This window comes from Ooceraea biroi, chromosome 7 (assembly GCF_003672135.1).
Source record: "Ooceraea biroi isolate clonal line C1 chromosome 7, Obir_v5.4, whole genome shotgun sequence".
NCBI lineage: Eukaryota > Metazoa > Arthropoda > Insecta > Hymenoptera > Formicidae > Ooceraea > Ooceraea biroi.
This window is the reverse complement of record NC_039512.1, coordinates 13,575,854-13,590,929: the sequence shown is the minus strand read 5'-3', so window position 1 is coordinate 13,590,929 and position 15,076 is coordinate 13,575,854. Positions and strand designations below refer to the sequence as shown.

At 39.7% G+C, this 15,076-nt stretch overlaps 1 protein-coding gene across 9 annotated transcripts in view; it reads left to right on the top strand.

Annotated features, from left to right (window-relative positions):
- Positions 1-15,076, top strand: part of LOC105281988 (regulating synaptic membrane exocytosis protein 1) — a 105,075-nt gene that overhangs the window by 28,213 nt on the left and 61,786 nt on the right. For 8 of the 9 annotated variants that reach the window (XR_003406802.1, XR_003406799.1, XR_003406798.1 and 5 more), the window contains exons 5-8: positions 1,715-1,966; positions 6,585-6,747; positions 7,471-7,776; positions 10,438-10,642. Coding sequence is in view for 4 of the 9 variants with exons in the window: in XM_026971225.1 (XP_026827026.1) it covers positions 1,715-1,966; positions 6,585-6,747; positions 7,471-7,776; positions 10,438-10,642 (926 nt within the window). In the remaining 5 variants the exon portion in view is untranslated. The remainder of the gene's footprint in view (positions 1-1,714; positions 1,967-6,584; positions 6,748-7,470; positions 7,777-10,437; positions 10,643-15,076) is intronic. The other variant, XM_026971226.1, reaches the window with a different exon arrangement.

The window sequence follows — 15,076 nt, the reverse complement described above, 5'->3', positions numbered from 1 at the left end:
GACTTTATTAGCACGATGAGAGTCGGCCATTTTGTTCGATATAATATATATATATATATAATAATGATATGTAAATAATAAATTCTTATGTTCCATTATGTACATTATATCGCTCACATCACTCTTCATCTATTCAAAGTTTCAAACATGCTGCATATTTGATACTTTTTATCATATAATTATATTTCATGCGATTATAAACTTTCGCAAGCTAAATGCACGCACTTAAGCATGCATGCGTCATTCATGATTATTATATACGAGTCAACAAAATATTATACAAATAGTTCGTATACTGAATTCCACTTATGAAAACGTTTGCATAGAAGAACGAAGATTCCGCTGGTTGAATCCGTCGAACATGGGCGTCCGTAGGATATTTTTTAGAGATTTTTACTTCCAGAATTAAAATACTTATAATTAAAAATTTATACATCTTTTGGTGGTAAAAGCTTTCTCACCGCGACAAGGTAGATGCTGTAAGCGTGCGTTACGTTTGCAATCTGGTATCTTTCTTCTTTATTTCAAGGAAGAACAAATGTTTAATTGTTTGCTGATTCTAGGGGGAGGGAGGGAGGGCAAATGCCCAGTCTTGCCCTCCCCTGCGGACGCTCATGCCGTCGAAGCATAAGCGTGAGAAGGGAAATTAATTGTCAGCCGATCGTGTGACAAGAAAAGCTGAGGATTCACGGTGACACGAATGAACAAACTACCCTAATACCAGGCCTAACGCTAACTCGTGTAAATCACATCCACCACCGTTGCTCACTAATTTTCACTCTCGCCATCTCTCCCGTTGTATTTCGTCGTTATGGGGAATCTCTGCCTATTTCGGTAGGCAATGTGCCACCCGTACAGTAGATTACGGTGGAAAATTACCGCAACTTTCACTTCGTCGATCGTTCCAAGCTTCCCCCCTCCCCGAAAGCGCTGAAACAATAATGTTACTTCTCCCGAGACTTCCACGTTTCGTGTCCACGATTAAATCTGTAAATTTCCTCAGGAAAGCCAAATGCATGAATCGGTATTTTCGTGAGAAACCTTTCTTAAACTCATAAATTATTATAAAAAAATAATATAAAATATAACAGAAATTTCTTTACGATTCACGCGATTTGATTCTGCAGCTAATTAAGACGCTGAAGATTAATTGGTTTAGCGGCAATGTGCTCGTCAATACACGCGTGTTAATCCATTATTATGCATTAATTCTAATTACACGCGTAATTGATTAATTCAGTACAGAACGCAACATTGCAGAACATTTAATCTCATGCCAAATTATAATAAATGGCAAATCCTTACACGACATTCCTGCAGGTAACGCAAATTTTGTAAAATGCACGTAACTATTCTGAGCTTTCTCTCACAATTCCATTTGTTGCTGACGCGCAACGTGTCTGCATCTGGAATTCGTTGAAAATATGCGCGCATTCTAAAACGGAACGTTTGATAAAACGGAGCATTTTACATTATACGGAATCGCGAGAAAAATCGCCATATCAGAATATGATGGAAATACGTTTATAGTAAACTTGAAGATTTGCATTCGCGCGCTCCATTCACCATTTTTCACGCTTCCTACAGGCGGAAATAGCCTCGCCTTTATTGAGGATGCATGAATCTCACTATTAGGTCCGCGTGATATACAAATCGAGTCAATAAATATTGGCATTCCATCAATAAGCGATTTCGTTTCCGCAAAATGTTGCAGTCTTCCTGGCGATGTAGCGTTTGTCGTCGAAAGATCGCCTCGAGGGACCAGCCGATTGTAACGCAGGAATCCACGGATTCGCTGCTGGACGTGCCAATTCTGGAAGCGCTCCAGAGGAGGCACAGCGATGCCCGGCTTGGCCCTACCGGAAGCCAAATAGGCGCACTCGGAAGCGGACTCGCTCCACCGCGAAGTCCGGAAATCCGAAGGCATTCTGACGTTTCACCGGCCAGTCTCAAAGAACTCGAAAAGGTAAGCAAATACTCGACCCACCACGATCTGTGTCGTTTGAGCGACAAAATGAAAGTTGGATGATGCTACTAACTACTTCAATGCGATTTAATCTTTCTTGATCCTCGCGAATCTCCTAATTGTACGCATCAATTTAGATGAGTTTTTCCTGTTTAGTGAAAGTAACTTCAACGATACAAAATTGGTCTTCTTTGGCGATAAATTAAAAAAAAAACTATGTAATCTGTGGAATTATGAGATAAGGGCCACGCTTTACGTGCGCACCGTGTCGTTTGGCTGGCTTTCGATGTTACTCACGATTCATCATCGCACGAGATTCCCTTTTCCCAGCGAGGTGCATAATTTAACATCTTAAGGGATGTGTATACGCGAAAACGTTCGTGCGTGGCAGCCATGCTTGAAATTAAAGTTGCTGAATTAGCCCTGCGAAACGAGTCAACGTGTAACGTGCTTTGAGTGTCCGCTTGAACGCTTTAAGCTACACTTTGCTGTTATCTCCGACGCATACTCCATAATGCTCGCGATTCTTGCACGCCATTGCATTATACAACAAAGTGCAGGTCGTGTCGCACATCAAGAAGGATCTTGAATTATTCCATTCCGATTGCAATCAGCAATCAAGTGTCATTGATTTGATAGTGATTTGACTCTTGACTGTTATCACAATAGAAATCTCGACGATAATATTTGCCAGAAAAATTGTGCGGAAAAAATGATATTCGTACACTGAAAAAAATCTGATTGCATTAATTAGAAATCTGGTAGGTTCAACTGTCTGTTGGAAAATGGACGAATCAGAATTCCTAGAAATTATAGTCTATCAAATGTTCTAGTTCTATAAAATATCCAGTCCCATCGTGATAACTAGAACTTCTGCTTGGTTTAACCAAAATGCATTCTATGCGTCTTGTTGGTACAATCAAAACATTTTTCTCTGTGCACAAATTGCACTTTCACTCATTTTATTCGTAAACTCCATAAATTGATAAGGAAATGCTGCGTGCTGTTTGAACTGCGGTGAATCTTTCAAAGAGTCTCGATAATTCATACGAAGTCACATAAATTATCCGAACGATCAACGATTATTTTCGTCACATGCAGCTTTAACGCGATCCGCTTCTGTCGTTGTCGAGCTCGACGCTGAGTTCCACTACTGAGTTCCTCTACTCTCGACGAGATCTCACAGACCGTGCACACTCGTCGCATGAACAAAGCATCCACAAACGCGCACCCACAAACACTGACGTATTCGTCGCACGTGTGTGCAAATCAGACTTCTCATTACTCGACACTCAGACGGATAATTAACGGACATGCAAGTACCGTGCGGCCTCGTGACAATCGTAAACGCGAGTTCGAAGGATACAGACGGAAATATAGTATATTGTAATGCACACAAATCGAATATTCCTTACGGCTCCGCAAGATAAACTGAAGATATCGTCATCCTGCTCTGATATCATCAAATAAAATTCTACACCATTACGAGCTAATGTGAAATAAGAAAATCATTATTAAAAATGAATAAATTAATGATAATATTATCAATCTTTCATTTCACTTGTCGAAATGTACTATGAGTGGCTAATTTAAAATTGTCATTATTTTTCGGCTAAAATAATCCTGCGAATTATTTTATGTGAGTCTATGTATGTATGTATATACATATACATGTATTTTTTTATTTTTTTTAAATTTATCCAGAAGCTCCAGAAGTTATATCGATTGCCACATTTAAGGCTGTGACTTAGATCGTTGCAAGTCGACAACTTTGTGACAGCGAGAGATGCTGTACTTTGAGAAGTTATCGACGTTTTTGTCGCTTGGCGGAATAATCAGGGGAAAACGAGAGCGGAAACGACTGCGGAAACGAAAGAAAGTGGAATGAAATTAAAATAAGAAAGAAATTGCCGCTGTAAATCGATAAAAGCGAAAGAATGAAAGTGGTAGAATCGAACATTTTTTTACGACCGTATATCGAATAGAACGACTTAATGCGCGAAAAAATATAAAATCAAAGCTTTCACGTTTCTAAAAATAAATCTGGTATTTATTTTCCATTGGCTTATCGCGTACAATTGAACAAATTTGCCTCCTGCGAGAGATACATTTTCAGAATTTTTCAATATAACATATAGTCTTGTTTTTGTAATTGATTAGTGCGACGTTTTGAGAATAAACGTAATAAAATGAGGACAGAATACTTTCAATATCATTCAATCAAATTCACAGCTAGTGTCGTTCGAGTTTCTCGTGTTCGTTTTTGCGGTTTCAAGGTATGACTCATGAGTTGCAATGAAAAAATATCTTTATGAAACAGTTGCGAATTGAAGCCTAATCCTCCTCGACAGTCAATACATATGTCACTCTCAGTGTCGTTCACTCGACGAGTTCGATGCTTGACGCAAAAGACACGAGGAGGTGGATTCACCATTCCAAATCCGCTTTATCAGAGTGTAGTGACGTGAAATACGTCCTACGAGCATTTACGCATACGTACGCATACGTACATTTACGTAAGTGCACCCGAAAGGATTATAGTGCTTCGTTTTACGAGAGTGAACGCTAATTCTGGAGTTTATTGCTCGCGTTCGTTCAGGGAAGAACGCATTGCGCGTTTATCTTCCTCGCGATAATTGTCGATGGTGCTTTTTTCATCTCGAGATTCAATCCACTTCGATGCCACTCGCACGTCACGGCTGCCAGTTCCTGGATATAGAGATGAAATGGACCAACTGCAGTGCCGCTGGCGAAATTGCGGAAATGCAATCGTGATGTTTATGAACGGTGCAAAAATAAGTATTCAATTACAAAGACGCCGCAATAATTTTGTAATTAAAATCCGATCGCCGATGATCGATTTACCCGGATTACGCAAATCCTATAGATGATGTTTACGTGTTCATTTCGATATATTCGATCGAGAAGGGTTTTGCCTTCACGATTTTATTTCGTGTCGTCGCACCGATAGAATCTAATAAATTTTTAAGAACTTGTGCTTTTTTACGAGGATTCGGATTACGACTTTGATTGAATTAATCGTTGAGTAAGCTTCACCGTAGTCCCGCCGATTTTTCGTTGTTTCGCATGACTATGAATGCGACACGCATGCATCCAGATTAAAATTACATTCGGCACTCGGCGTTTACGCTTCCAGGACACGCTATACATAGCTAGTAACTAGCTTTCTGAACTACCTACGTGCACTTTGACGTGCCGGCTACGCCTATTGGATAATTTACCATTGGCTGAGCGTCTTGAGTGATGCGCAACGTGCACAGTATCCGATGCATCTCAGTGTCGCGCGCGCGCGCCTCGCACTCCGAAAACCACCGATATATGCTGCGGCACATGTTACGTTACGTCGTAACGAAAACGGTGACCCAGTTTTCATCGAATGGACCGTGTGGTTACGAAGTACGGTTATAACGCGGTTTCTCATCTCATCGAGAGGACATTACCGCGACGCGTTGCATCTTTGCGCCGTTCCCCGTCGTCGTCGCCATCGCGGACCTTTAAAACAATGTTCCTTCGAGCCGCATCACCGTGAATATGTATGCGCACGGCAGGTGCTCGAGAGCAAGATCGAATTGCCGGCATCCACCCGATGAGTAGCAGCGACTCGTCACCGGTGAACGAGAGAGACGTGCGCGGCATCGCAGCATCCCTTGCCCTGGATCTCGAACTCTAATGGAGCCTTAATACCGAAACCCTTTCGAATTCGCATACGCGCGCGCTTTGCTCTCACTTTAATTGTTACCGGCGTGTAATTATGTCGCGCACACGGCGGGATCGCGTGACGAAACCCGGACGAAGTTAATTTTCGGACGTGGCCATTTCGCTATTATCGCGAGCTCTCGGTCGTGTTACCGTGAGCGGTCCTTCTCCTTGTTATCCACAAGCGCGTCGGGGACACGTTATTAAGTTTCATCAGCTACGGGCAGTTAACCGGCTTTAAAGCTTGCGATGTCTTTGTTGCACAGCTCGCGGGTGGCACAAAGTTTATTTTAGCCACGTAGAATCGATCCGCGTCACGTTCGAACATGGTGCAATCGCTTGTCTCACTTCTAAAAGTATTTCGCTATTTTTCCAAATGATTCTCTATGTTATGAAGATAATTAGAAACTTGTGCAGTAGAAAATTCAATGAGTAATTTTACATGTAATCAGAGATCAGAGATTGTTCATCCCTCTCGAGCATAATTTAATATTAATAAATATTCTGATTAATTTAGAATAATAAATAATATATAAAAAATGGCAGGTATGAATAAAGTTTGTAATTTTCATAAATTTATAGTATCTCATAACTCGTGATATCAAATATTATATGTATAAAAATTAACAGTTTCATTGGAACATTTTAATTCAGTAATAATTCAAATACAGTCGCGTAGCTTCATTTGATCATCCAACATGTATCCCAGAGTCATAGCTGATCTTTTCGCGTTAATCTAACCGTCAGCTTTTAGGTGTCAGTTTGTGCTGCCTAATCTTGCACCCCCACCCACCCTTGCCGTGTTGTTGGGGATGCTGTGGCTTCTTCCCCACCCTTACTCACGGCCTACATGTGGTAACGTCTCCCGCATCGAGCCCTAATTTGTGTCGTAATGTTGTAGTTTCGAAAGGTTGCAGGAGAACGCCGCGAGGAGCTCAGATGGGAGCGTGATTTGGACCGGAAGAGCAAGTCGAGAGGTGGTTCGCCCGATCGTCATCAGGTCTCCGACAGAGGGAGAGCGACCAGCCCTCAAAGGGTCGTTATGCCGGCTCAGACTCAGGGTGGTAAGGATTGTCTTGCTCGTTAGTACAAAACATCGCTTGTTTCTCCATATCATATTCACACGCGAATACAGATGTCACGACAACCCCGCGCAACAATTAAATTCAATCTCGCAGTTGCAAATTAAAGCCTAATCCTTTTCGACACTAATCCTCCTCGCAGTAAGAAATCCTGTTTGAAATGAAAATGGATTCTAAATCTCTTATTTTTTATCCTGCTTGATATTGTTGGATCAGTCGAAAAGTTCGATTCGATTTTTGCGTTAGATTTTACTTTATTACATTCCATAAAAACAAATTATTCATCAACTAAGTAATCACCAATAATCATGATCATAGACAACCAATAATGATGATTATAGACAACGATATGGCGATTACTGATTGATGAATAATTTGTGAATGTTAAGATTAGGAGAGATGACCTCGTCTCGATTTGAGCCTTGACATATACTGTCGAGAATATAACTTGCAAGAAGTTTTAGCCGTCGCTCGTTGTTTATTATGAACGATTGATGATGATGAGGTCGCCCCCAAATTAGGTAAATCTTAACATTTACCTCATTTGTTTCTGAATGCAATAAAATAAAATTTGACATAAATATCGAGAACCAAACTTTTTGACTGACCCAATATTTTCTGATCGTCCACGTTAATTGCATTGGACAATTAATCGATATATTATACATAATTAAAGTATGACACGTTCCAATTCTCTCGATAAAGCCGAGCAGGAAGCCGGCGATCTGGACGACGAGGAGGAGCGTCGGCGTCGCGCTCGTCGAGGAGGTGGCACGGTTCGTCGTAAATCTCGCGTGACCAGACAGCGATCCTACGACGACGAAATCAAAACAGCAGCCGCGATGGCCGGGGGTGGCGCGCAGCCTACGCACCCCGATACCGGCCTAGGACTTCCGGTTCAGCTGCCAAGACGAGCATCCGCTTACGATGTTTATGCCGCACCCGGAGGCAGTGGCCTTAACGCGATGGCCATCGCCGCTGCCCAGCAGAGAGCCTCCATGTCAGCGCAGGGTATGTTTGCGAATTTATTACACCAGATAAGAAAATATATTCGTTCTTGTCGGAAGTTTGCACTTTTAATTTAGCGAGGGTGTCTTTTCGTTACATCTCAACGCAAAAACTGTACGCGATATTCAAGGAAACACATGAAAAAAAATGTTTTCGTATTTTTCGAACAAGATTTAATTTTTCCCGAAACATTCTTTTAGTATTGAAAACGTATTACACTAAACATGTAAATTTAATAAACTGTATCCTACGATATCTTGGTTTGCACTTTGGAACGTGTTGGTTTCCTGACGGATAGAAACTGCGTTTTCAAACGTGTTTTTAAACGCATTTCCCCCATCGCATATTTTTGCTTCAGGTTTGAAATATCGGAACTGTTCGGCATAACTTAAACGTCAGAGATTTCCTCCTGGAAGCAGCGAAAAGTATTTATCGGTAGTCATGCCGGTATCAAGTATATAGAGTACGCATAATTCCTCGCAAATCCTCTCACGGGGTGTTCCCCCTTCGATCTCTCGGGCTATTCCCGGTAAGAACTTTGGCAGCTGGCGGCAGTACCGAAATTTCCATCTTCTCCCTCGCTTCCCTCCGGTAGCAATAGCAAACTGGTACAACACATGCTCCGATTTCTGCGTCACATTGCACGTTTACGAGTTATCGTAGTGGCGTTCGCGGCAAGTTGGAGATGGTTACGCTCTGAGGGGCCCTAAGGACGGCGAATACTGGAGAAATAATCGAATAGACCTTGTCAAACAGCGGCAACTCCGTCCTCCGTTCATTGTTCATTCCGTCCTCTGTTTTGTCGTGAATATAATTCGCTCCATCATATGGATGCGCCCCGTCCGGCGTTTTGTCATCAAAGCCAAGCAGCTTGGAAGAGATGAATAAGCCGATTTTCACTAAGCTAGGCTATTTCGGCCGCGACAATACAGCCGCGTTACTTTTGGTCGACCTTCCTGTCACGGGAGACCACAATGCACGATGTCGCAATTTCCGTTTCGGCTAGCTGCATGATCGCATTTCGAGCACACTCGTCATTTTTAGATATTAAAAATGTTCTAAAGTAAGAGTAAAAATTTCAATACGTCGACAAATTGTTTACAGCTGATCGTCGAGAGCACACCGTTAAAATTTCCCGCAGAAATAAGTTTTGACGAACGTGCGGAATGCTAGGAATGCTTCAGAATATCCATTCTCATGCATTCGATACATCCATTGGGCGCGTATCGCAAGTTCAGAGAGCCATTTCTGTGTAACTTTTATAACTTTAATACTACGCGCACATATTGCCAGTCTGCGTGATCGGAAGCATCAAACAAGCTCGACATGGAAATTCAGCCTTTCTCTTCCTCTCTCTCTCTCTCTCTCTCTCTCTCTCTCGCTCTCTCTCTCTCCTATCTCTATTTTGCTTCCGTTGTATCAAAAGGTCGTACGCACAAAGAACTTACAACGAATTTCCTGTGAAAATTATTTCCGATGCGTTGCTAGAAGCGTGAAGAGCTTAACACGGTTCATCAGTACTCATGCACGTACGCGTCAAATCTTCCAAGCTCCCCTGCCAGCTTTTACATGTCCAATTGACGATCATGATATTTTTGCTTCAGTATGATAACTTAGCTCGATATGATGTAAAATCCATCAATTAAGCGATGCTCGCACATGATAAAAAATTTTAATTCGCTATCTGTGATTCTTTAAAATTAAATTGTTAAAATTTAATTCCTAATTCTTAATTCTTTTTATTCTGTCTAAATCTTAAATTTATACTATCCCTTCATAAATTATTACATATATATATATATATATATATATAAATTCAATAAAAATAATAACAAAGGATAAAAATGTAAAATAGACCCATTAACCTCATTAGTAGCAGCTCCTCTCCTCCTCTGTGTTCTAAAACCACCCCCATGTATAACAATTGAAAATAAATACAATGAATAGGCCCCACTAAACAATCTTAACAATCCAATTCGTAAAACCATCCCAACAAATCTTCACCTCAAAACTACTATAATAATCATAACCTTTTTTAAACAATTCAAAGAAAAGGGGAATGAAAAATGAGCTCTAATAAAAACCATCAAATCATTAAAGATGGAACAACATTAATATAACCTTTATTCAGAATACTTAATCGTCTAAAAGAACGTTTATAAAATAACTATAAAAACAGTCCTGACGAACAAAGACCACGATGAAAAATCAGATATTACTGTAATTTTGTTATCCAAGTCAAACGAGAGTGTTCCAGCTTATGCATATAATCTACATGACAACGCTTCCCTGCTGCTTCGAAATACTTTTCAAGTACCGTTTCCAGATATTGCTTTCTGCGTTATAAAGGAACGCAGCAGTCTCACTCGATCCACATTGTGCTTCGGTGCGGAAACGCTACGATCATTTCATTTCTCTCGGATATACTTAATCTCTTTCCGATCTCTCTCGCCAACTAACTGGATATTCTTGTCTCTCAACGTCGGCTTGATTTTCTTGCGTGTCTCAAGGCTCTAAACGTTTTTTTCTTTAACTCTACGTTCATTATATCAGCAGCGATTTTTAAGTAATTTCAGATTTTACTCGTTCCGGCGAGTTAGATGAAATATTTCAGAGATAATATAATTGGCCTGAAAACGTCGTTGATAGCCTACTTTCTCGTAGGTGCCCGGGAATCTGAAGAGCGGCCAACTGCGCGCAGATCCTCCTTCCGTGCCGTAAAGCCGGTGATGCCCTACGAGGTCGTGGCCGACGACGAAAAGATGATTAAGCTCGACTCGTCATCTGCACCTGCGGTGGCACCGCCCGTGTCGCAACCCGTTCTCGTGCCCGATGAGGAGAGGCGCAATCGGCGAAGGGGCTCCCAATTGTAAGTTATCGTTGGTATCATTATCTCTTGAGGATTAATTACGCGAGAGCGTATCCAAAGACTTCTTACTGATAATAATGAAAGCGAGATGAAATCTCGTGCCCTCATTTGAAAACTAAATCATTCTCAGATTGAAATTAGTGAAGACCTAGCGTGATTGTCGCCTATTTATACATCTCATTAAGATTCATTAAGTAGATTAAAACTTTATATGGAAAAAAGAACTTGGATTGATGAACGTAGCTCAGTAATTCTCTCTCTCTCTCTCTCTCTCTCTCTCTCTCTCTCTCTCTCTCTCTCTCTATAGCTTTCTTTGATTTAAAATCTTAAGGAAGAAAGTTCATGTATCTAAATTTAATCCTAAGCGTCCGATTCTTTTTTTAGCACGAGTATTGATTCACGTCGACGAAAAATTCTGTATATAGAACCGAACGAATATCTTTTCGTAACCATCGGTGCGAGGAAAATGAGGATCGATCTACCCACTCGTGATTTCTCCCCTTTTGCCACCGTATATCGATTTGTGTGCGGTTGTTTCTTTTTTTTCCCGGTGAAGCGGCACCGTGCACCCCGTGTCGTAAGTGCATGTACGTGTATTTCGAGTATACGTTGCGAAAAGTCGAGTGGATCGCAAACAAGGGAATTTACTGCTGGGAAAATAATTAATACCGCTCTTCTCCCCATTCCTGCTCTCGGTTTAAGTGTGCACACTTACTCGTGTACGAACATCTGTGGTTTTCACCAAAGTCGAGTTCGGAACTGTTATAATTTCGACGAGCTTCATTTTCTGCGTTATAAAGGCTGCTCGAAAATATAGTCCCATAAGCTCACGATATTAACTATTCAACGAGCTTGCAACGCTTGCAGCGCTGGTACTGAGACTGAGTGATGTAACAAAAAGGAACAAATTTAATCTTAATTTATCTTTAAAACTCTCTTGAGTCAGAATTTATCTCATATAACACCTCTCTATATGTGTATATAAATTTAAATAAATATTTTTCTGAAATATATTTTTCTTCTATTCTTCTTCTATAAATATAATAATTCTAATAATTCTATTAATAATAATACGTTTTGTTTTATAAGAAATGATAATAAATAGAAGAATAAATAATCATATTCTATTAGGAAGCGTTATTTTTCATATCGACGAATCAGGAATTTTTTTCAATTCAACCATGGTAAAAATCTGCATTTTTGATCCGTCATCCTGATTCTGCAAAAGGGTCAGAGCTTCAACATTGAGGGCAAGAAGGTGTCGACTCTTGGACAAATTGTTACTCTTATAGGAGGGAAAGGCCGGGAGTGTTTGGCGAAAAGGTCGTGCGTTACGTGATGTATCATCCCGTCAAAATTGGCTTAACCTCCCAGATCCCTCGCTATCATTGTCTTTTCTCTTTCGGTCGAGTAAAAAAATCCGGGGAAACTGACGAGTTTAAGTCATCAGTCAACGTTATAAATCTAAACTCGCGTAATTGCTATTTACCTGTATAGTCTAGTGGCTTTACAAAATATCAGTTTTAACATTCAGTTTGTTTTCGAAATATATCTCAAAGATATTTAACAAAAGATTTAGCATATTTATATTAATAATTATTCTTTATATTTCATCATAAAAGAGAAGAGAATAACGGAAATTTTAGCGAAACATTTGTAAATATACGCATAATTACGCACACGTGCATAAATCAATCATAAATGATCTTAGTAATAATAATTTATTCGTGAAATTGATACTGCACGATGTTTTTGTTTTCGAAAAATCATTTTTCGCAGTTTGAATATTGTAACAACAAATAAGCTCAATGTTATTTAATTAAACACGAGATTTACATTGTCGAATCTGATGGGAGAATATCTCTCATAAGAGAATTACACATAGGGCGCTTTCCAAAATATCAATCTGGTTTTACGCTTTCGACGGAGCTCGTCGATCATTTACGACAACTAATGCATGCTATCTTAAAGCGGCACCATTTGTTGACCTCGATTTCGAGGCACGAGGGCAAACTGCTAAATTGAGAGGTACCACAGCAGCTGTGCTACTCGAATTAAAACAACCGCGCGTTTTCCTTCCAGCGAGTACCTTGACTTATATCCGTGAAACATTCCGCTGTTGAGAATGACAGCAGAGTAGAGTGAAAGTGCACTTGCGCTTTAATGCGACCTTGCTGCACCATGTCGAAATTTAGTCGTGCTTCGAATGCTTGCATCGGGTGACCGTGTGCTGTGTGCCAACCACGACCTAGGTATCGCCATCTCGGTAGACCGCCGGAAATCAGGGTAAATCGTCTCGGCAGTTCTGTCGAATATCGCACACCTTGAGTGGTATACTTCTCGCTGATATTGGTAAATTTTCAACCCACCTCACGTCTCTACTAAAGTTTCTTCGTTTTTCCCCTGAAATCGGTTTAAACACTTTATTCTGTAACGAGGGCCTGTTCCACTCGATAAATAATGGTGATTTACATTCCATTCGCATATAATTGATTCAACAAACAATTATTGTAATTTCCTTTAAATAACACATAAGATAAATCAAAATGGTGAAGGATTCTATTCTTCTTGATAAACGTACAAATTTTAAAAAGGACCGTTTCAGAATTATGTGTTTTTTTTATTTCAATGATGACACGCGAATAATTATGTAAGCAGTACTTCGCTTTTCCGACAGAGAGTGATAATTTATATTATGTGATTTTCTCTCCTTCCCAACACAAAAACAAACTTGGAGAAATGTAGTAATAAGTTTTAATTCTCGCTTACTCGTGGCGCGTCCGAGCAATTTTTGTATCCTATCACTCCAACCGCGACATAGCTTTCTTAATTTAAAAAACTTTCTAATTCCCGCTTACTTACGAGACTGCAACCTAACTTAATTATCGCGTTTTATTATTCCGATCTGTGCTTATCCCCCTTTCTAACGCAAGTTTCATAGTAACTAAACTGTGAGAGCAATAGCGTAGACACACGCGAACCTGCATTTATCGCAGTTTCACGGAATTTTCTTAATCTTGGATATTCTTATTCTTAAATTTAAGCAGTTTGTAACAATAAACGCTCAATGTGTAATTTCATCTAAAACTATCCTTCTCCGTGGATAAAGTTTTAAACTTGGGCATAATTTTCTAATATTTATTATTACCGATGCTTAACCGAAAAATACCAAACATGTTTATTATTGAATTTTACAATATTTTATAATTTTGTATATCAATAACACAATTTAGTGTGTCTTCTCGCGGGCTTCTTTTCTGACTTCTTAAATAAGGACTTCCATGTGGGCCTTCAAATAAGAAAATAATGCTAAACGTGCAAATAAAACAGAGCTCTATCTTTCTATAAACTCTCGTCCAATGTGCGCTAATCGATATTGCCGCGCAGCTCATTCTTATTCAGCGAAACTGCTAGGAAAAGCTTTTATTCCACCAGAGTTCGTGATGGCACTGCGCAATTAAGCGATTCTCCTTCAAAGAGTGACTACGAGCCGCGATGAAAAGAACGGGAAGAATCTCATAAAGGGATATGATCTTGTAAATTTCTATCTAGCCTCAGCTAACCCTCAGCCTCGCATAAAACCGAGAAGGAGAGAGAAAGACCTCTTTTAAAGGCGACATGTGACATTCCATTGCGCTTGATTGTACGATAGGATCCGAATGCAATGAGGCTTCCTATAGCAAATAAAAAGAGAAATTTTCATAGAAATCCAATGAGACGCTTTTAATTCGATTAAGATCAAATCAAGATTCAGACGTTTCATTTTGTCCTAATTGTCATTCATATTCTTTGGTGTTCTCCTCTTTAACGCGGCATCCACACGTTCTTTTTTTTTCACTCACGAGTTTTTTCACGCTTACAGCTGTCTTAAACACTAATCCTTTTTGCACCAATTACATTGTGTCGTACATTAGCACTAGAGCTTTTAAAATTCCCTCGCCGTATATTTTTCTCGTCGCCAGTTAAATTCTTTTTTCTTCGTTACAGCATATCTAGTCCTTAATTACATCCCTGTTACTTTATTTGCCACGTATAAAATATACCACCATATTACACCTAAGATGTAATTTATGTTTTTTTAAAACTGTTACATATTTATAATTTAATTTGTGCACCCAGGACATGCTTTTACCAGAGAAATTCCATTTTCTAAAGGTTAATGGCGACAGACATACAAGAATAGAGACCTAAAGTGTCTTCGAAAAATATCGGGAGACGCAGTTACGTCACCATAATATCTCACTTTGCTTAACCAATATTTCAATGTTCAATGCTGAGTCTTTATTTATTGCAAGAAAAATTTACAGCAGACATTTAACGTATTTCGTTAAATGTCTGATGTAAATTTTTGTGATGTGATTTATATTTTAAAAACTACCGAAGGTTTTATTTTATATCGATCATTTTATGCCAATCATGAAAACTGTAGAAGGG